This window comes from Crocodylus siamensis, chromosome 1 (genome assembly GCF_052110815.1).
Source record: "Crocodylus siamensis isolate JL-2025a chromosome 1, ASM5211081v1, whole genome shotgun sequence".
NCBI lineage: Eukaryota > Metazoa > Chordata > Crocodylia > Crocodylidae > Crocodylus > Crocodylus siamensis.
In genome coordinates, this window is record NC_143395.1 from 339,986,839 (window position 1) to 340,009,357 (window position 22,519).

Genomic DNA, 22,519 nt, shown 5'->3' on the forward strand with positions numbered 1-22,519 from the left:
GCCCAGTTGGTATAAACTCAACAGTTTCAAACAAATTTAAGAATGAAGAGGCCAAACCGCAAAGAAAATATTGTGTATTGGTATTATGGAAGGGATTGAAATGTGCTACTCCTCAAAAAGGCCATTCCAAGACCTGAGAAACTGATTTTGTACTTTTGTACTCTTGATTCCAGTCTTATAACAGCTTAAGTTCAGCTGCATTGTATCTTAAAGTTGAGTCTTCTGAGTCCTATAAGCCGAGAGAACGTTTCTCTCTTGCTGGCTCAATTTCTCTGGGCGGATATGTCTGATGGATGATAATCCTAAGCAAGAGAAAAGGCTTTCTAAGGAAAAGGTTGAAACAACAGATGTTAGATTTGGTAAATACATATGTGTTTATTGACCAGAAGATCCAGACTTCTAGCCTAAACTCTGAAATAAGATTGGAGAAAGCTATTTTTGTCCTTATTTTTTACTTTAAGGACAGCTTGTGGTTAACAGGCTTGCTTGCTTGCAAGTAGATCTGTGGTAGTCTGGAACACCATTTCTGATGAGCATTGGGACACAGAACATAATCACAAAGTTGGTTTTCAGTCAAAGGCAAATCCTATTTTATACTTTTATTTCAGAGAGTCTTCCTCTTAAAACAAAGCTATCCATTTTATCAAACAGGGCCCTGTTTATTCTGTTGACACAACTTGCTGCAGAACTTTTTATTAAAAAAAATTTGTTCCCTATAATAGTGGCAAAAGCCTTCAGTGAGTACACAGAGATGTCCAACAGTATGGGCACCTGTACACAAGCACAGAGCCTGCTCCAGTGCTGTAAGTACACTGCATCAGAGCAGACTCAGTTAATCATGTCTGCTGGAGCATGGTAATAACTGCATTCCAGCATCCTCCCGTGTCTCGTGTATCAGTGTTCCCATGCTTAAAAATGGTGGTGGGGGTGCGCGAACTAAAGCTCATCAAGTGTGTGGGAACAGGAATACAAGACACTGGTACTTTAGAGTGACTTTCATAGCTGGGGCCCCTATAGATTTCATATCAATGTACAGTTCTCTTGTTTTGGAACATTTTGCAGTAGGTCTGTTCTAGTGGGTTTTTTCCCCTAAATTTCTTATAGTTAATTAAGATATTCACATGTTCGTAAGTGTGGACATTCCAGAAGTGTTTATTCCAGCTTACAAAAGGACTGTTTTTTTGCCTTGGAATATGACTACAGCTGTCTCTTCTCTCCTGTTTTCACCAAAAAGAAGAGTTAATTAAATTATATAGCATGCTGTCTGCACTGTTCCATGGAGTCCTGCAGCTGGGGATTAGGGAGCTAGTAGTCCCTGCAGGGAGGCAGGTTAATTGGTGCATTAGTGCATCAGCCCAGAGCCTGGACAGTCAGAGAGAGAGATGAGCTGTCGAAGCAGCTTCCAACTGGCTTATCCAAATAGAAGAGTTCTGAAATATCAATAGCACAGGAACCAAGGTGTGATGGATGTAATAAAAACCCATTTTCAAAGTGATCAGTGAAAAATACCTACATGAATATTTGCAACTTACAAGCCATATGGGATGTATTATTGTAGCACTCACAATGGAAAGTAAAGGTACCCTGTGCCAGTAGAGTAAATGAATGCTATGAGTTAGTTGCCACAGGAGTTGTTCACATTGTCAAGGGCCATACAGGGTTTTTATGATGTAGTTGAACAGAACAGGCAGCATGTCATAACACTTGAGCTCAGAGTAGATATTTTTGCCAGTTTGACACATCTCAGCAACAATACCTGTAAGTTTTTTATTAAGTTATTACTAAAATAAAGTAAGCTGTCAGGTAATGATACAGAGATTTTTGACTCACGATCTGTTGGAAATTACTTTCCTAATTTCATTGGAGAATGAGCTAATTGTTATTAAACAAAGCAAAGCTGTTGGCTGTAGCACTACTTTTTGTTCATAAATTTGTTGCCAAGCACGGCTTTTTAGGTTTTGGTTATTCCAAAGCTAACTGTTAATAGTCTAAAACAAATTCTTAGTTGTTCTGCAGAAGTCTTCTGTCTTCCTTTTGGGGAGACAGAGTGCAGGAGTATTGACAGAAACAGAAAATTATAGTAGAATAATTCCCTTTATATTTCTTTGTTTTTTAGCCAATGTGCGATAACCATGATGATGGTGAAACTGCTGCAATCATTTTGTGTAATGTCTGTGGAAATTTGTGTACAGACTGTGACAGATTTCTTCATCTCCACCGGCGAACAAAGACTCATCAGAGACAGGTATATACCATGTCTAAGGATGTGCATTTCAGTAGATGCCATTCAGTAGATGTCAGTTTTCCCCCATTGATCGATACCATAAGTATAGTAATCAACAGTTTTACATATTTTTTTTTTTCTATATATCTCCAAAAATGAACTAATACATTTGATAATTAATTTTGTACTCAGTTTTACTTGATTTTTCTTGGCCTTGTAAAGTGTTCTTATGAACGGCACGGTAATACCAGCCAGTAAACTCTAACCCTGGCTCTTATCTGGTTCTTCCTTTCCTATTCAAACTTCATTTAATTTCCAAGAAGAAATCCAAGGGCCACATAGACATGTTAATTTAAAAACTGTCCTTTTGTTGTCTTGGAAATTTGCCATGTTTACCACGGGTCTCATGGGGGGGGTCCACACTCATGAACCCCATTCATTGTGTGTTCTCACTGACGCAGTCCTTAAACCCTGTCTACTCCCTGCCCTTTTTTCTCACTGAAGACTTAATATATAGCCGTCTTTCTTTTCCTCACCTTTGTTCACTTGCAGCTCTTCCCTTTTCTCGAGTCATTTTCTTAAACACAATCCTCCTAAAAATCCCTCCGCCTTTCCCTCTTTCTAGCCTTTCCATTTTTTCATTTCCATCTTTCCCTTATCCTGTCCTGATTTGTGACCACTTCCTCTGTCATCACATTCCTGCAAGCTTCTTTTCTTCAGATACAAGTGTATTATGTTATGTATATAGCAGCATCCCCATACATACACCCATCAAAAATACTCTGATCTTACTTGTCTTTAGCTATGGTCACAGCTATGGTCTTTCCTTAAATTCTTTGAATGAGGTTTCTACAAGTTGATGCATAAATTTGTATTCCTCTAACTCTCCTGTGTTTATGGCACCGTCTTCTAGTCACTTCTCTGAATTGAAACAATGCTCACTGAAGTCTGAGTACTTTCTCTTGTTGCCTCCCACTTCTTCCTCTTTCTCTCAGCATATGTTATCTTGAACATGTGTTTGACACAGTTGTTGATTACTCCTTCTCTGACTCTCCCTTTCTTCCTTTTGGCTTTTGTGTATTTTTTCTTTCATAGTTCTCTTCTGACTTGCATTTGTATGGTGCCTAGAATAATTATTTCCCTAGACTCTGCCTTGCGAGAAATGTATTTAATTCAACGTTTTAAAAAAAGCGTATGTTTCAGCTTCTCTCTTGACGGTTTCTCTTTTTCTGCCTTTGAAGAGGATGGACCCAGGGGGGATTTTCAACCTTTACGCTATATACCTTGAACTTGTCATCAATCTTAAGGGTTTCTTTATTTTAATGTTACTTTCGTCAGTTCACGCTGCTGGCCTGTCCTAGTCAGTCCAGTCCTGTATATTTGATTTAGTCTCTATGGCCAATTTAGATTTCATATGGCCAAACCAGAGTTCCTTATTTGTCTTTTTGTAATCTCTTCTTTTCCTTTCTTCAGCACTTTTGGCAACAATCACTTTCTCTGTTTCTCAGGCTTGTAATCTGAGGTCATCTTTGACTCCTTTTTATTCTCTCCATTCACTTAAGAGTGTCAAGAAATCACGTTATACAGATCTCACCATCGTCAAAGGGGAAATAGAAGTGCTCAGCAACTTTGAAAATGACTGCTTCAATTTAGCTGGTTGACTAGAGGTGCAAGAAACTACTTCAAATCTAAATTTTGAATTTTTTGCCTCATTTCGTTCTTGCGTTGCACAGTTTAAAAATAATTTTCTAAAGTTTATTCTATGGGGGTATATATTTACTTCTTGATGTGAAGCTCTTTGCACACGGATTCTCTGTTATCACTGACCATATTGCCACTCTTAATGTGTGCAATAATTTGTCAGTTTCTAAAGCTACAAATTGTGAATAGGGCCAACATGGAAAGGCATTTTTTGTAACGCCAAAAGCAAAGGATAAATACTTTATATCCCGATATAACATTTAATTTCACATTAATTATAAACAAGACCAATATATATTTTCTGTGACTGGAGCTTACAAATCTACACAGAGACGATAAAATTCTTTTTTTTTATATTACATGTCAGATCAATTTAAAAAGAGTCTTCTATAACAAAGAAAGGAAGAAGAACAAACTATTTGCATAAGAAACTCATCCATGTTTCTGGTAAACTTATTGTTCCTCAAAATTATTTCATTTGGCAGCATTTTTGCAGTCTATATAGTATTGCTGACATTTTCCTTTTCTCTTTATTTATATCTGTTAATTAAATATAAATATTCTGTCTCTCTTTCCTTTACAGTTTGACCAGACCATCCCACTCATCTTACAAATTCCAGAATCCATATTTTGTTAAATTTGCATACAAAAAGTCTATAATTTAGCCATCCTTGACAAAAATCCAGACTTGTAGATGAAACAAAAAGTGTTTTTTTTTAAATTGCTTACTGTCTCCATTGTTTTATAAGAACACTGTTTAATATCCATTTGCTTAAATGGGCAGGTATTCAAAGAAGAGGAAGAAGCTATTAAAGTTGATCTTCATGAAGGCTGTGGTAGGACCAAACTTTTCTGGCTAATGGCACTTGCAGACTCTAAAACTATGAAGGCCATGGTGGAGTTCAGAGAACAAACAGGTAAGATGCAGATGTTTTGGCTCATTTCTTTTTCAACTTGTTAATTTTTAAGATTTTGCAAAAGAGCACTTCTAAAAGGAAAACCTTTTTCTTCTTTACATTTAATGCTTTATATTAGTTTTTGGGTTTTTTTAAAGCAAAATATTGAATCCTGTCTAGTGATATTGCCCTACTTAATTGCCTTGGTGACAGAATGTTGATGACACCTCGAAAGACCAAGTAAATGCAAGCAAATAAGTGTTTTAACTGCCGTAACTATAGATAGTCTAGGTAATGACCCCATCAATCCCCACTGTTAAAGCTGAACCACTGGGCAGCCAAGCTCCCAGAGTTATTTCCTTTTTCAGCCAATGACTGTTGTAATGTAAAATGCACCGACAAGTTCCGGGAACAGGGGTTGGGGCTCATGTTTCCTCCCTCCAAAGGCAATGCCCCCTTCACTGAACTTACAAAAGCAGATTCCCTCTTGCTTTTGTCGTCCTTTTGTCTCCAAGAAAATCACAGGAGCATAAATTTCTACTGCAGGTAACATCATACTTTGTTCTTGCAGTTTTAATTTCTACATTTCCAAGGGGCCACCAGCATTTTGGAAGGTTTCACAAGCAACATGCTGCCCACAAGCATGAGTCACATAATTCCCTGTATAATTTCATTATGCAGGCTATGTCATTTGACTGTTGGTTCTGTTGTTGGTGTATTGATTATTAAGTGTTTTATATGGGGGGATTCTGAATTTTTGTTTGTTTTTTTTATGGGCTTAGGCAAACCTACAACCAGCAGCTCTGAAGCATGTCGTTTCTGTGGTTGTAGAAGTGGAACAGAATTATCAGCAGTAGGCAGCGTGTGTTCTGATGCAGACTGTCAGGTGTGTATACAAATCCAACAACCAGCTTTGTCATGAAACTGAACCGTTAGGACTCACTAGTCTTCAAATAGCAATTCACAGTAAAAGTCAAAGGCTGTGCTGTCCAAATTTGTGGTGGTCAGCATCCACCTAGTGGCCAAGATCCAGTCTGCAGAGCTGTCATTTGGCCTATGGGGCTCCGCACAGGTCCAGAAAGTTGGCAGCAGGAGAGTGGTGCCAGTGTTAATTAACAAATTTCCAGACCCAAAGAGGGCCGTGTGGGCCAGATAACATAGCCCTGCCCCAGCATACAGGGTCACTCTGCAGCCAGATCCAGACATACAGGATAGAGCTGGCATGTGGTGGGATTGGGTCAGTGAATGGCCACATCTGGGTGTTTTTCTTCAGTATTGCACCCATGGACTAATCCCACATGCTGACCCAGAGTAAGATCCAGTCAGAAGGTTGGGCACCACTGGTCTGAATCATTTCTCATGAAGATTCCTTATTTAGACCAGTGGTTCCTTTTAAATCAGTAAGTTCTATCATATGAGTAAGACTGAATAATGTAGGCAAAGAGTTTATAGGATTGAGCATCTAGTTCCTAAGTGTTTAGTTCTTTAGACTGAAAACATCAAGTCTCATATGAAATGTTAGGTAACCAGTTTACATCGGTAGCTGCTGAGAATATCTGTGTTAGTAATATTTGTAAGAAAATCTCACTTCTGAGTTCCAGTTTGACTGTTACAGAATTAAATGTTTACAGACCATAGGAAGTCTAGTATTTTTGAAATTTTGATCAGGATAGTTTTCCATTGAGGGGTTGTTTCTGTACATAGCCTGATTATGATATACTTGAGATTTGAGTCTTCTGAGCAATAACCAATTAGGGCACACTTGTGCTTGATATGTTCTGGTACCCTACACTGAGGGTACAAGGGGAAGAATGGGCTACATGCCACTTAGTGTCTTCTCACCACTTCTGGTTTCAAGATGTAGCTGTGCTGATTAACAGCAGGCTGATGCAGTGTCTTTTTATTTGGGGGTAATTGCAGTCAGCAAGTCTTTTTTCAAAAGACTTTAACATTTGCAGATGTTTCTAATGGATAAATACCAACGATAAAACAGTGAATCTGGTTTATACAAAAGTTTTAATACAAGTGCAAAATAGAGAGACAGAAAGAATATACTTTTTTAATTCTTTAAACTACTTCAAAGTTAAGTTTTACCAGTAAAAAAAAACCCCTAAGATTTTAGACAGAAACATGGATAAGTTGATAATAAAGTCTCTTCAGCTGTATTTAATAATTTTCTCCATTTTCTGAATTATTGTATAAAAAGCTCATAGGATCATAAGGAAGTAGGGCTGGAAGGGACCTCACGAGATCATTTGGTCCAGCCTGCTGCTCAAGGCAGGAGCATCTTTGACAAAACCATCCCAGCCAAGTGTCTGTCCAACCTGCTCTTGAAAATTTCTAGGTATAGAGATGCCACAACCTTTCAAGGCAGCCTGTTCCAATACTTGACTACCCTTACGGTCAGAAAGTTCCTTCTGATCTCCAGCCCAAACTTCTCTTTTAGCTTCAATCCATTGTTCCTAATCCTGTTCCCTAGAGCCACAGCAAAAAACCTGTCTCCATCCTCTCTATAATCACCTTCAAATATTTGAAGACTCTTATCAAATCCCACCTCAGTCCTATAATTCCTTGGTCAGAATCCTGTTTCATTTTGACTCTCCTCTTCAGGAAATGCACAGTAAAAGCAAATTAAAATATTTGGTTTCATTTCAAGGTCATGCAACTTGAGATATCACAGCAGTGCAGTTGGGAATATATTAGAGGACAGTAACAAAAATTGCCTACCCCTTAGTTATGATTGCAATAAAGTAATGATCCCAGAAGAAGCAACAGAAGAGAGATCTAGAGCACGGGTGGCCAACTTGTGGCATGGGCAGCCATGGCGCACACCAGATCAAGGAAGGGACAAAGAGCACAGCAGCAGATAAGACGGGCAGCAAAAAGCATAGTAGAAGATGGGGCAGAGAGCACAGAAAAGGAATCAAAAAGCAGAGGAGAAGATTGGATAAAGAATACCGAGCAGAGGCAAAGCAGCAGATCGAGCAGGGCAAGTGGATCAGGGTGGCACTTAGGGAGGGTGCAGGGATGGTTTGTGGCAGACCTGCCAAAAATGTTGGTCATGACTGCACTAAAAAAATAATTATGTTTAGGGAAAGGATTGATTTAATAATTCCTCTTTGACAGGAGTATGCCAAGATAGCTTGTAGCAAGACACATCCTTGTGGTCATCCATGTGGAGGTGTTAAGAATGAAGAACACTGTTTGCCTTGCCTGCATGGCTGTGATAAGAATGCTACAAGTCTGAAACAAGATGCTGATGACATGTGCATGATCTGTTTTACTGAAGCACTTTCAGCCGCACCAGCAATCCAGGTTTGCCTTTCTTACTTAAGATGCTAATCTGTTGCGGCACTATTAAGTTTTTAAAAAACGTAAAATATAATTTGTAGGGTTGCATTGGTGCACAAGTTACTTAATGCTTTCTTTGGGTTGAGCACCTCTAATATTACTTGAGAATGCAGCTAGGGTTGACATTTGCTTTATTTTGAGCCAGTGTAACTGAAAAGCCAACCCAGAAACATTCTTAAGTTTCAAATCACCACCTCTTTATTTCTGTACCACTTTATCATGGCTTTATACAGTTAGTATTAAAGTTATGCCCATTTTCTTACCTGCAAAATACAGCATATTCCTTGAAATGCATTTGCATATATATCTTTTAAGGGTGTATGTCTGTCTGATAATTTTACAGAGGTTAGTGTACTAACTAACCATGGTCAGTCTTGATTTCCTATGTCCACTTGTCAGTATCATGCGAAAGTTTCTGTAACTTTAGTCTTTATTTTCATTATTGTTTCTTTCTGTTAAGATGCTAATAAGTAAATTTGCAGTGTCATTTATTGTTATTTAAGCAAAAACTCAAATATAATGGTGTCTCATTACCTAATTATTGTAACTCGCATTTACAGTACTACTTATCATATACATCTTACTTTTCTCTTAAAGCTGGACTGCAGTCATGTATTCCACTTGCAATGCTGTCAGCGAGTACTAGAAAACAGATGGCTTGGGCCAAGGATAACTTTTGGATTTATGTCTTGTCCTATTTGCAAGGTAAGCAGGTTCTGTGTTTGCTGTGTAGATGACAGAGTATGATGGCTTTCCTTAATTATATTAGATTGTGCTATATTTTGCACATAGTGGAAAATGTTACAAATGTTTTACTTTTCTTGCATGCTGTACCTACAAAGTTTTCCTTGAAAACTAAAAGCAGTGCAGAAGTCCTTTCACTTACCTGTGTATCCTTAGCTCCATCAATTTGTAATAACCAGGGATCTGTGTTTTCCATTCATGATGGAAAATGTGGTAAAACCCAGATTTTCTCATGTTAAGGAGAAAAACCTGGATTTTCTCCTTTAAAAGGAGAAAACATGGGAAAAGGTGGGTTTACCCTTGCAGACTGGCAGAGTCTCCAGGAGTGGGAGAGGTGGTTAAGCAGGGGCGCCATGTGCATGTGTACATGTACACGTGCACATGACCACCAGACATCCTGGAGAGCAGCTCCCACAGGTAAGTCTGTTGGGAGGGTTGAGGGGGGAAGAGGTCCCCATAGTGAGAGAGGCAGGGATGGGGCCCCAGGGGGGAAGGCAGCAGAGTGGGGAGCCCGCAGCGGGCATCTCAGCCCTGCCCCACGCACAAATTTGGGAGGTACATGCCATCCATGCTCCTCCCCTCAGCACACGCAACAATGGGAAGCCAATCCCTCCCTCCCGGACAAGCCTCCTGTGGTTCCATCCTGCTCCGACCCAGGACCTGAAGCCGCACTGGGTCTGGGCCCCAAGCCCATGCACTGCCCCAACTGGGTAGCACTCCCAGCCCCATCCTGGGTTGTACCATGGAAGAACGAGGATTTGGGGGTTATTAATCGGAGAATTTGCCATTTTTTTTAATCAGGGAATTTACAGTTTTTAAATAGAGAAAACCAGGATCCCTGGTAATAACTCAAGAGTTAGATAGAAGATAGTTATTGTCAGAACAGAGTCTTCAAACCCCTATAAGCTACATTTCTTTCACCTTAGCTTAAATTATCTATCCCTGGCATGATCTTCATAAGAAGACTAGAAGACTTTTAGCCTTTCAGTACCAGAAAAAAAACAGAAATGAAGAAAAGTGCTTGAAGTCTGTTTACTTTGATGTTCTGTAAAGTCATAACCTTAGTAAGAGAGAGAAACAGGAGCTGCAAAGTTAGCTGAACAAGTATAGTAGCTACTATAGCTCCCCTTTCCTGAAATATCTATTCCATGTTCTTTTCTATTTTTGTACACCACTCAGTGACTCAGTCTGACTGGGGCCTTTGTACTTTCCTGTAATACAGATACTGTGATTATTATAACAAAAAGATGAGATGAGAGAGACCAAATTTTTTATTGATTACTCTTTATTTCAGAACAAAATTAATCATATAGTATTAAAGGACTTGCTTGATCCAATCAAAGAACTCTATGAAGATGTAAGGAGGAAAGCTCTAATGAGGTTGGAATATGAAGGATTGCACAAGAGTGAGGCCATCACAACACCTGGTGTTAGATTTTATAATGACCCGGCTGGCTTTGCCATGAACAGATATGCTTATTATGTTTGCTACAAATGCAAAAAGGTATGACTCATAGTGCTTTATTAAAAGAAATGGATGTGCTGTTGACAAAGAGTAACTTCTTAAAATATCTGATGTGCATTTGATAGACTGTGTATTGATTTATAAAAGCAAGAAAAGTCACTGTGTACTGAGGAAAAAAAAGCACTGAGCCAGAAAAGATGATCAGTCCTCGCCTTTTGAATTTCAGAATATAGATGGAGAGAGTGGTTTGGAACCCAAATTCTTCATATATGCAGATAATGGTGCCTCTCAAAATGCAGCAAACTTACTGTGTTAGGAATCTCCTCTTCACCTCACCCTACTTCCAGCTCACATCTTAGACAAGCTATCATATAACAGCTTTTAGGGCCACATCCAGACGAGTGCAGCTATATGGTATATCATGCCATAGGCACATCTGCAGCATCACATGCCACACATTCAGTTGTTCTCTGAGCTGCAAGGGAGCAGCATGGAGGGGGTTTTTTTACCCCTGGGTATCCAGAAGTAAAAAAAAAACTCCCAGGGAACAAAAAGTAGAGTGGCACATGCAGCAGTAACGTGCTGCCAAAAGCCGGAGCCTGGCCAGCCGGAGCCACACTCCACTGCCAGCCAGGCTCCATGCAGCAGTATTGCCACTGCTGCAACCACGGGAGGCCCCCAGGAGGCTGCTGGGGCCAGCCCGGTGCTGTCCCCAGCCTTCCCTACTCCACCCAGGGTAACTTGCCACACCCTGGAGTGCACATGGTGTGGGCGTTCCCTGGGGACAACTAGCGGCGGTACAAGATGTACCATGATTAGTTGTCCCTGGGGAACCAAACGTCCATGCACATTGTTACCAGATTTGCCTGTCAGTTTGGGATGTGCTCATTTATTAGGGTACATTTCTGGGGTCTGTAATTCTATCAATGTGCTGTCTGTGTTACTTGTGTTTCTATATGGAGCTGTATCTCTCCCTTCTGCAAGTCCTTACGCCCCAGTGGAGCTGTCTTGCAGGACTCGGTTTCACTGGGGCTGGGTTCCTCCAACCACTGAATCGGTCAAACACATATGCACGTACACACACAGATTAAGAGGACACGCCTGAGCCAGGCCAGGTTATTTAGCATTGACAGGCTAACACCCTTGTATGCCTTGAACTCAGTTCATCAGGGCAACAATAAAATGCAGTCAGATGCAACCACACAGTTTAACAGAGCACATCTGAGTCAGGCTGGACTATTCAGCATTCACAGTCTGATACCCTGATGTGCTCTGAACTCAGTTCATCCCTTATTTCAGCAGGACAATGATAAATGCGTGTGTAAGTACTCACACTCTCTTTCTTCCCCCCCATCTGAGCAGGCTAGGTCCAATCAGCCCTTTCAGCTGATAACTTCATGTGCCTCAAAACTCAGTATGTCCCCAATCTCTTGTCACAGCAGTCCTAGTAGTGACTTTCTTGATAAGCAGACCCCACCACAGTTTCGGGCATTACAGAGATCTTTGGCTTATGTAAAAGAAGCGTTGCTGCAGAGCAAATGGAGAAGTCAAGGAGAAGGAAGAGTAAGTGAGGTTCGGAGAGAGAATATAGGAACCAGCTTGACCATAAAAATTATTTATTGCTGAGTATATGAACTTAGGATGATACCAGTATTAATAGCCATACAAGAGACACAAATAAAACAGTTACAGTATTACATAGTTTCAGTTAGGTATTTGAGGAAGTCCAGTTCAAGTTTAATTAGAAAAGTCAGGTTTAGAGAGCTGTGCCTGGAGTCAGAGAATAAAAGTGAGGATCCTGTAGTTAGAGAGGGGGAGAGAGAGTTGCGGTCTCACCACTCAGTGAAGCTTGAACCTGTTGAGGTTCCCAGGTGTTTGTTGGAGCATGCAGACAGGCAGAGTTCTGAGCACGATTACTGGAGGGATTCCAGGCAGAAAAGGAGGGGAGCTGGTGCAGCTCTTGGATCCTAGCCCCAGAACAGGAACTTGAGCTTGGGTAGGGGTTTCAGTAGAGAACTAACAATGGTTCAAGGGAGAAAACTAGGTTTGTTTATGGGTAAACAATGGCTTATGTGCTGGATAATAGGAACTGATCACTTCTGACTGTGGGTGGCATTACTCTGAGGGAGCTCACAATACAGGCAGGCAGATTCAGTGTTTTGAGTCCCAATAAATTACTCATTACTAGAATTGGTCTGATAACTGCCGAGCTGGATGTGTGTAGACATGGGTTGATTAGCATTTGGAGCAGGGATCCCCATCATACAGTGCTCCTCTGCTTCTTTGGTCCCAGAATTTAGTGCTGTCCTTGCCTTGAAATCTCTGTTCTCCATCGTAAATATTAATGAAGGTGCATTCCTGTCCCATCTCCCATTTAAATGAGTTGTCATGCAGTTCCATCTTGGATGCAGATGAGACCAGGGGAGTTGCTTTACCCTTATCACCCTTGATTGGAGGGCTTTAGATGCATCTCCCACTGCGTCTTCATTGTCTTTTGTAAGTCCTTCCTCTAATCAGTTCTTGTTCAGGCAAAGGTGGGGAGGGGGTGAGTCCTTTGTGAGTCAAACAGGCTGTGTACTCTCCAGGGTTCCCCAAGAACACAGAGGTGAGAGGTAACAACGTCTGGACACGGCCTAGGAGTTCTACGAGGCCACCGCTTACTTCAATTTTTGCCATTTGAATTTCACCACTAAGATTTCATGAAAATATTGCCACGTGGATCTGTCCTTTCCATATATTTTAAGCCCGTTTGAAAGGGTGAACATCATGATCCTGTTTTGAAAAAAAAAATTTTAAACCATGATGCCAAATAATTTTTTGGCTACATTTTCTCCCCAATGTATAAAGTAATTCTGAATTTAAGACAAGGCTTCAGAACATGCTCGGTTCTGTGGAGTAGCTTAAACATTCCCCAGAATAAAGTAGTTGTCACACTCTTTCCACTGCCACTTAAGATATTTTGTTTAAATGTGAAATGGAAGAACATGACAGGTACAGGAACTTTAACACCCCTCTGTACTGGAAGCCTACCAGTAATGGTGCAGTAACAACTCAGGGGAAGAGTATGAGCATTAATAAGATGTATGGAAGATGGAAAGAGTAGGACTGTTTATTGTGATTTAACTTTTCAATTGGAGTCCAAGGGCCAGTGATAAGTGTCAGTGGCAAGAGACAAACTTTAGGGGTTATAGTCTGGCTGCCATATGTACCTGTATAGATAATGAATTGCCTGAAAAGACCACACATTTTTATAAGTGGGTAAATGCATTGTGTGCTTTTCCTGTAATCTGTTCATTAAGTTATTTCTACCTGTGCATCCTTCCCACCCCACCTCCTCCCAGCTGGTGAATTTTCCTCCTCTCAGTTTCCTGCTGCTTTTAGACATGTGCCATTCTCTCCAGCTCACCTGTCCCCTACTTGGCCACCCACATCTCATTTCTCATTCTCCATTTGCTGCTTCCCCTCTTACAGATATTTTCACTTGCTTCTCTTTGCCCTTCTCCTCTCTTAACTTTTCCCCTTTGGAAATTCAGGCACAGCTCTCCATTGATATACAGTTACTTGGAGATGCAGGAAGTAGTGTTCCCCTCACCCCCCTCTCCAGATCTGTAGAAGTATCTGAAAACACTTAGTGTATAAGAAAACCCCTCAAAAGTTGGCAGCCTGCTTGGTGGTGTGTTCATGCCCAGCAGGCCCTTCAGTGAGTAAAACTAAAGAATGGGTTGCACCCACCAATCCAGCAGGAGTCTGACCTTGGGAATGGATAAAACAGCTGTTCCTTACCTCCCAGCACCATTGCAAACTCCACTCAGTAAGGTAGAGGCTCCAACTTTACAACCTGTTGGAATAGGACTCTTCCTGCCCTTGAAGCTGTGCCCTGTGCAGACAGGTGAGAAGAAAGAAGCAAGCTTCTCCACAGCCTCAATGCAACTTTCCTGTTCCAAAACAGAACAGGCAAAAATTGTTCCATAACTGACACATACAGAAAATGTAAACAACTTGTTTTCAACTTCCAGTCATTTCTGTGTCACATCTAGGCATATTTTGGTGGTGAAGCTCGCTGTGATGCTGAGGCTGGACAAGGAGATGATTATGATCCAAGGGAGCTCATTTGTGGTGCATGCTCTGATGTTTCAAGGGCTCAAGTAAGCCAACAATTTTTGTATTTGTTTTTGTATAATCATGGGAAGTATACAGTGGTGTAATTTCTTTGTAGTCAATATATCTAAGTGTTGTATAATTTTAATATGCTGTGTAATAAAAAATACATAGCTTTAATTGTTACAGTTTGGTTCTGCCACAACAGCATTTCTGTTTCCTTCCTATACAGATGTGTCCCAAACATGGTACCGATTTCTTAGAGTACAAATGCCGCTACTGCTGCTCAGTTGCTGTGTTCTTTTGTTTTGGGACAACACATTTTTGCAATGCTTGCCATGATGATTTCCAAAGAATGACAAGCATCCCTAAAGAAGAACTTCCACATTGTCCTGCAGGTAAGGTTTTTTACAGGACAGTTTATTTCAATAGCCACCATTTCCTGAAAGTAATATTTGATTGACTTGCCTGTATTTCTAAAAATTAACGGAATTAAAATGAAAAATTATACCAGTCATGTAACATTTTAAGATAATTCATAGAATCATAGAAAATTAAGGTTGGAAGGGATCTCTGGAAGTCATCTAGTCCAACCCCCTGCTCAAAACAGGATCACCCCCAACTAGATCATCCCAGCCAAAGCTTTGTCTAGCTGTGTCTTGAAAACCTCCAAGGATGGAGCTTCCACCACCGCTCTGGATAACCTGTTCCAGTGTTTTACTACCTTTCCTGTAACTTGAGACCTTTGCTCCTTGTTCTGTCATCTGCCACCACTGAGAACAGTCTAGCACCGTCTTCTTTTAAACCTCCCTTTGGGTAGTTGAAGGCTGCTGTTAAATCCCCTTTCAATCTCCTCTTCTCTAGACTAAATAAGCCCAGTTCCCTTAGTCTGTAAGTCATATGCCCCAGCTCTCTCACTCTTCGTTGCTCTCTGCTGGACTCTCCAATTTGTCCACATCCTTTCTGTAGTGGCGGGGGGGAAGGGGGCAAAACTGAACACAGTACTCCAGATGTGGCTTTACCAGTGCTGAATAGAGGAGAATGATCTGGCAACATACCTACCAGTGCAGCCCAGTATGACACTTGGTTTCTTGGAAACAAGGGCACACCGCTGGCAGATACTCAGCTTATTGTCTACTGTAACCCCCCAGGTCCTTTTTTGCAGGGCTGCTGCCCAGCCAGTCAGTCCCCAGCCTGTACCACTGCATGGGACTGTTTGGTCCTACGTGCAGGACTTTGTACTTGTCCCTGTTGATCCTCATGAGATTTCTTTTGACCCAGTCCTGCAGTTTGTCTAGGTCACTCTGAAGCCTAGCCCTCCCCTTCATTGTATGTACTACTACCCCCCAGCTTGATGTCACCTACAAACTTGTTGAGGGTGCACTCTCTGCCATCCTCCAGATCATTGATGAAGTCAGTGAACAAACCAGCCCCAGGACCAATCCCTGGGGCACTCCACTCGATACCGGCTGCCAACTAGACATCGAGCCATTGATTACTACCTTCTAAGTTTTCTATCCACTGTACAGTCATAGTTTCATAGTTTCTAGGGTCGGAAGGGACCTGAGCAGATTATCTAGTCCGACCCCCTGCCATGGCAGGAAAGAATACTAGGGTCAAACGACCCCAGCAAGATGTTCATCTAACCTCCTCTTAAACACCCCCAGGGTAGCCTGCACCACTTCTCTTGGAAGTTGGTTCCGGACCCTAGCTGCCCTGACTGTGAAGTCGCGCCTCCTGATATCTAACCTAAACCTACCCTCTGCCAGCTTGTGACCGTTATTCCTGGTCACTCCTGGCAGTGCTCGGGGGAACAGTGACTCCCCCAATGCCTGCTGATCCCCCCTGACTAGTTTATAACAGGCCACAAGAACCCCCCTCAGCCTTCTCTTTTGGAGGCTGAACAGGTTCAGGTCCCGTAGCTTCTCCTCATAGGGTCTGCCCCGTTGTCCCGTGATCATATGAGTGGCCCTCCTCTGGACCCTCTCCATGCTGTCGACATCCCTCTTGAAGTGTGGCACCCAGAACTGGATGCAGTACTCCAGCTGCGGCCTGACCAGTGCCACGTAGAGGGGGAGGATCACCTCTTTGGACCTGCTCGAGATGCATCTGTGGTTGCATGACAAGGTGCGGTTGGCCTTCCTAACTGCCTTCCCACACTGCTGGCTCATGTTCATTTTGGAGTCAGTGATGACCCCAAGATCCTTTTCTGCCTACGTGCTGACAAGAGGGGAGTTCCCTAACCTGTAGGTATGGTGCCAGTTGTTCCTCCCGAGGTGCATCACCTTGCACTTGTCTGTGTTGAAATCCATCCTATTCTCATCCGCCCACCCTTGTAACCCGTCTAGGTCTGATTGTAGCCTGTTGCATCCTTCCAGTGTGCCCACATCTCCCTACATCTCAGTGTCATCAGCAAATTTAAACAGGGTGCTTTTTACCCCCTCGTCCAAATCACTGATGAAGATGTTGAACAGTGCGGGCCCGAGGACTGAGCCGTGCGGGACCCCACTGCCCATGTCCTTCCAGGTTGAGAAGGACCCATCCACTACCACCCTCTAGGTGCGGCCCTCCAGCCAGTTGGCGACCCATTTGACTGTGTGGGTGTCGACACCACAGCCCCCCAGTTTCTTAATGAGAATGGGGTGAGAGACAGTGTCAAAAGCCTTCTGGAAGTCCAGGAAGACTATATCCACTGCTACCTCTGCATCTAATTATCTGGTGATCTGATCATAAAAGGCCACCAGGTTGGTCTGACAGGACCTGCCACTGATGAACCTGTGTTGGTTGCTCCTAAGCATGCAGTCCCCTGCTGGCCCGTCCTGGATGTGTGCCAGCATAATTTTCTCAAACAGCTTGCCTAGGATGGAGGTAAGACTAACTGGCCTATAGTTTCCCGGGTCCTCCTTCCTGCCTTTTTTGAAGGTGGGAACCACTTTGGCCCTCTTCCAGTCCTCCCGTACCTCACCAGAGCACCATGAGTGCTCGTAAAGCCATGCCAGGGGACTTGCAATGACCTCGGCTAGTTCCTTTAGAGCTCTAGGGTGGAGATCATCCGGACTGGCTGACTTGAATACATCCAACCCCTCCAGAAGCTCCCTGACTAAATCCTCACTAACCCGTGGCCCAGGTGTGCCTTCCCCGGGGCCCGAGGGGGGCCAGCAGGGAGGTGGCTTTTCTGGTCCCTACTTAGGAAGATGGAGGCAAAGAAATTGTTAAACATGTTAGCTTTGCCATCTGGTGTGACGACCAAGTTTCCCAACGCGTCCTGCAAGGGCCCCACATTACCCAGGACTGTCCATTCATCCTTGCTAAAATCAAGGTTTATCACATCCACTGGCTTTCCTGCATCGACAGAGCCAGTCATCTCATCATGGAAGGCAATCAGGTTGGTCAGGCATGACTTGCCCTTGGTGAATCCATGGTGACTGTTCCTAACCACCTTCTTCTCTAAGTGCTTAAAAATGGACTCTGAGGATCTGCTCCATGATTTTTCCATGGACTGAGGTGAGGCTGACTGGTCTGTAGTTCCCATGCATCCTCTTTTTTCCCTTAAATATGGATACTATATTTGCCCTTTTCTAATCATCTGGGACCTCTCCTGGTTGCCATTAGTTTTCAAAGATGATAGCCAGTGGCTCTACAGTCTTATCAGCCAACTCCCTCAGCACCCTCAGGTGCATCCCATCTGGCCCTATGGACTTGTATATGTCCAGCTTTGCTAAATAGTCCCTAACTTGTTCTTTCACCACTGCTGGCTGCTCACCTCCTCCCCAGACTATGCTGCCTGATGCAGAAGTCTGGGAGCTGACCTTGTCTGTGAAGACTTAAGTGAAAAAGGCATTGAGCATTTCAGCCTCTTCTGCAACCTCTGTCACAAGGTTGCCTCCTCCACTCAGTAAGGGACCCACACTTTCCCTGATCCTCCTCTTGCTTATTGACGTACTTGTAGAACCCCTTCTTGTTACTCTTCACATCTCTTGCTAGCTGCAACTTCAATTGTGCTTTGGCCTTCCTGACTTCATCCCTGCATGCCCAAGCAATATTCTTGTATTCCTCTCTAATTATTTATCCAAGTTTCCACTTCTTATAAGCTTCAGTTTTGTGATTTAGTTTACCGAAGAGTTCCCTGCTAAACCAAGCTGGTCTTCTGCCATACTTGCTAGTCTTCCTGCGCATTGGGATGGTTTGTTCCTCCGCTCTCAGTAAGGCTTCTTTAATGTACAGTCAGCTCTTCTAGACTTCTCTTCCCTGCAGACTGGCTTCTCAGGGGATCCTGTCCAGAAGTTCCCTGAGTGAGCTGAAGTCTACTTTTCTGAAGTCAGGGTCCTTACTCTGCTGCTCTCTATCCTTCCTTTCCTCAGGGTCCTGAACTCAGTCATCTTGTGGTCACTGCTGCCCAAGTTGCCATCCACTACATTCCTCACCAATTCTTTCCTGTTAATGAGCAGTAGCTCAAGAAGAGCATGGCCCCTATTTGGCCGCTCCAGCACTTGCACCAGGAAGGTGTCCCTAACGCTCTCCAAAAACATCCTGGATTGCCTGTGCACTGCTGTATTGCACTCCCAGCAGATGTCAGGGAGATTGAAATCCCCCATGAGAACCAGGGCTTGTGATTGGGAAATTTCCACTAGCTGTTTAAAGAAAGCCTCATCAACCACTTCTTCCTGGTCTGGTGGTCTATAGCAGACACCCACTACACTACCCTTGCTGCTCTCCCCTCTAACCTTAACCAAGAGACTTTCAATAGCACAGTTAAAAAACTAGGTGACTGTGGCATTGATGCCTACACAGTCAGATGGATTACAGATTGGCTGAAGGGTCGCACTCAGAGGGTGGTGGTGGACAGGTCAGATTCAGCCTGGGGGGAAGTGGGCAGCGGAGTCCCCCAGGGCTCGGTCCTTGGGCCTGCGCTGTTCAATTTCTTCACCAGCAATTTGGACGATGGGGTGAAAAGCAACCTGTTTAAATTCACTGATGATACCAAAATTTGGGGTGAGGTGAGCACGCTAGTACGGAGGGAAAGACTGCAGCAAGACTTGGATAGGTTACAGGGGTGGGCTAACATAAACAGGATGCGTTTCAATACTGACAAGTGCAGGGTGCTACACTTAGGCAGTAGAAACCAGCAGCACACTTACAGAATGGGAAACTCCCTTCTTGAGAGCACGGAGGCAGAAAGGGATCTTGGAGTCATTACTGACTCCAAGATGAACATGGGCCGACAATGCGAGCTCACGGTTGGCAGGGCTAACCGGACCTTGTCGTGCATCCACAGGTGCATCTCAGGTAGAGCCAGGGAGGTGATCCTCCCCCTCTATGCAACGTTGGTCAGGCCACAGCTGGAGTACTGCATCCAGTTCTGTGCGCCCCATTTCAGGAGGGATGTGGACAACATGGAGAGGGTCCAGAGGAGGGCCACCCTCATGATCTGGGGACAACAGGGCAGACCCTACAATGAAAGACTGCGGGACCTGAACCTGTTCAGCCTTCACAAGAGAAGGCTGAGGGGGGACGTGGTGACTGTCTATAAACTCACTAGGGGGGGACCAGAAGGGTTTGGGGGAGACACTGTTTCCCCTAGCGCCCCCTGGCATAACAAGGAATAATGGACACAAATTATTGGAGAGTAGATTTAGATTAGACATCTGCAAGAACTACTTCACAGTTAGAGCACCTAGGAGCTGGAACCAACTTCCAAGGGAAGTGGTGCTGGCTCCTACCCTGGGGGTCTTTAAGAAGAGGCTTGATGCCTACCTGGCTGGACTCAATTTGAGTCAGTTTTTCTCCCGCCCAGGTGGGGGGTTGGACTTGAAGATCTACAAGGTCCCTTCCGACCCTACTTCTATGATTTTATGAACAGGCCTTTCTCTAGTTTCATACTGGAGCTCTGAGCAATCATATGACTCTTTTACATAGTGCAGCTCCTCCACCTATTCTTCCTTGTCTGTCCTTCCTGAGCAATTTGTACCCATCCATGATAGTGCCCCAGTCATGTGAGCTATCCCACCAGTCTCTGTTATTCCAGTCGCATCATAGTTCCATGACTATGCAATGACTTCCAATTTTTCCTGCATTTTTTAACCTTGTCAAATTGGGCTTTCCAAAATGAGCAGCACTGTTGTCACAGTAAAATCAGTACTATCGTTGGTAGAGGGTTGAATTTCAAATTGCCTCCATGCATTCACCCACTTTGAGTTGCATGTTCTGTCACACCGACCAAAAATTATAATAATTAAAATTGCCACAAGTCAGTATTTACCCTGACTTATGCACTCTGCAGCTATGAACATTTGGAACTGTTGAACCCCAACTTCCACTTACCAAGTGTGTATGTTGCTCTGTGTAAAGGTTCTTCTTGTTGCATGTTAAGCTGTAACATTTCATAGAATTAATGTCCTGTTTGATAAAACTAGTTTTCTTCTTTACAAGGTTATTGTCAGTTAATTTTCCTGTATTAATTTGATTCACTGTAATTGCATCTATAGTCTGTTTTTTCATGTGTTTTCTTTGAAATGTGATCCTTAACGCAATGTTGTCTTTTAAGACCCAACAGTTGTTTTTTTGCTGGACCTCATCTAACTGTTCATACTTTTTTTCTATATCATTAAAAGATTTTTCTTTTTCATTGCCTACTTGAAGCCTGTTACCTACTTTTTCTAATTCTAAATCCATTTTTATGGGTGTCATAACATCCAGCTAAGCAAAATGATTTTTCCATTTAATATTATGCTTTTTCAGATAGGCCTGCTGCTTTTTTTGCATCTCATCGCAAGTTTTGCAAGTCCATTTATCTTCCTCTTCCTTTTTTTCCCCCTCCTTGTTTAAACTGGTTGTAGGTCCCAAAGGGAAACAGCTTGAAGGTACAGAATGTCCACTTCATGTTGTTCATCCTCCCACTGGCGAAGAGTTTGCTCTAGGTTGTGGGGTTTGCAGAAATGCTCACACTTTTTAAATTAGTCATTTTTAACCAGAGCAAAACCGTTGATGTCATCCCACAAGTGTCCTGAGCGTAAACCCCAGTTGGGATGAGGATGGGACCATTTCCTATACCAGGTAAAAGGAACAATTTACAGTGCAAGAAGGATGCCAAATACTGTGTACATAACACTTGCTGTGAGAAAAATGACATTTTTTTTGAACCAAGACATCAAACTTGTGAGGTGTTTGCATGTGGCCATTACAGTCATTGGCTATGAAGCGTTGGACATTTACAAATAAATACTTGCTATTAAAGGATCTCTGTGTCTGTGGACTATGAATGATGCTGGCTTTCAGATGAAGAAAGAAAAAAATATTGATTATTGTATACTGACTTTTTGTAATCCTGTACAATTGTAACTGCATCACAGGTGAGAGTGGAAAAGAGGAATATTCTGGTTTCTTTCCTAGACTGTTATAAAAAAATTGTGTTAGAAAGGCATAAATATAACGAGTATCACGCTGTATATAAAGGTATCAATGTTTGTCCCGTATAAGAATTACTAAATTACAACAGCAGTTTCATTTAAACTTCTGGGTTATGTTTGAGCCTGAAATTTTAATGAAGTGCAATACTGAGTGTGCCTCATATCTTGCAGCTGTAAACATAATGGAATGTACATGTCAATAAAGCCACTGTACATTTTTATACAGTGAAAGTCTAATGAATGTGTGAGACCTTATCTATCTTTGAGTATCGTCTGTAGATCCCCCCCTACCATTGTGTTCTTGCCATGCCCATAATTGTTTCGTCAGCCATGTCCACTGGGGTTGCACATTGTTTCCTGGGTGTCCTAACAGATTTGCTTTTTGAATACAATGCCAACAACTTTTTTCCTTTCTCAGAAACTGTAGCAGAAAATCAGAAGTTACAAAGGCCTGCAATTTATCCTTTCACAAATTCACAGAAATTTAAGGCTGGAAGGGACCTCGTGAGATCATAAGGTCCAACTCCCCTGCTCTGGCCAGGAAAGACTGCTGGGGTCAAATAACCCCAGCAAGGTGTGCATCTGGTCTCCTTTTCAAGATCTTTAGGGTAGATGCCTGCACCTTCCCTGCTGG

General features: G+C 42.7%; 1 protein-coding gene across 18 annotated transcripts in view; it reads left to right on the top strand.

The window, feature by feature from the left end:
* MYCBP2 (MYC binding protein 2) overlaps positions 1-22,122 on the top strand; it is a 298,411-nt gene extending 276,289 nt beyond the window's left edge. For all 18 annotated transcript variants that reach the window (XM_090023921.1, XM_090023940.1, XM_090023966.1 and 15 more), the window contains 9 exons: positions 2,117-2,245; positions 4,710-4,842; positions 5,604-5,707; positions 7,948-8,136; positions 8,770-8,877; positions 10,211-10,420; positions 14,419-14,526; positions 14,712-14,877; positions 21,316-22,122. In XM_090023921.1, coding sequence (XP_089880047.1) covers positions 2,117-2,245; positions 4,710-4,842; positions 5,604-5,707; positions 7,948-8,136; positions 8,770-8,877; positions 10,211-10,420; positions 14,419-14,526; positions 14,712-14,877; positions 21,316-21,431 — 1,263 coding nt within the window. In that variant the 3' untranslated portion in view covers positions 21,432-22,122. The remainder of the gene's footprint in view (positions 1-2,116; positions 2,246-4,709; positions 4,843-5,603; positions 5,708-7,947; positions 8,137-8,769; positions 8,878-10,210; positions 10,421-14,418; positions 14,527-14,711; positions 14,878-21,315) is intronic.
* Positions 22,123-22,519: the final 397 nt, after the last annotated feature.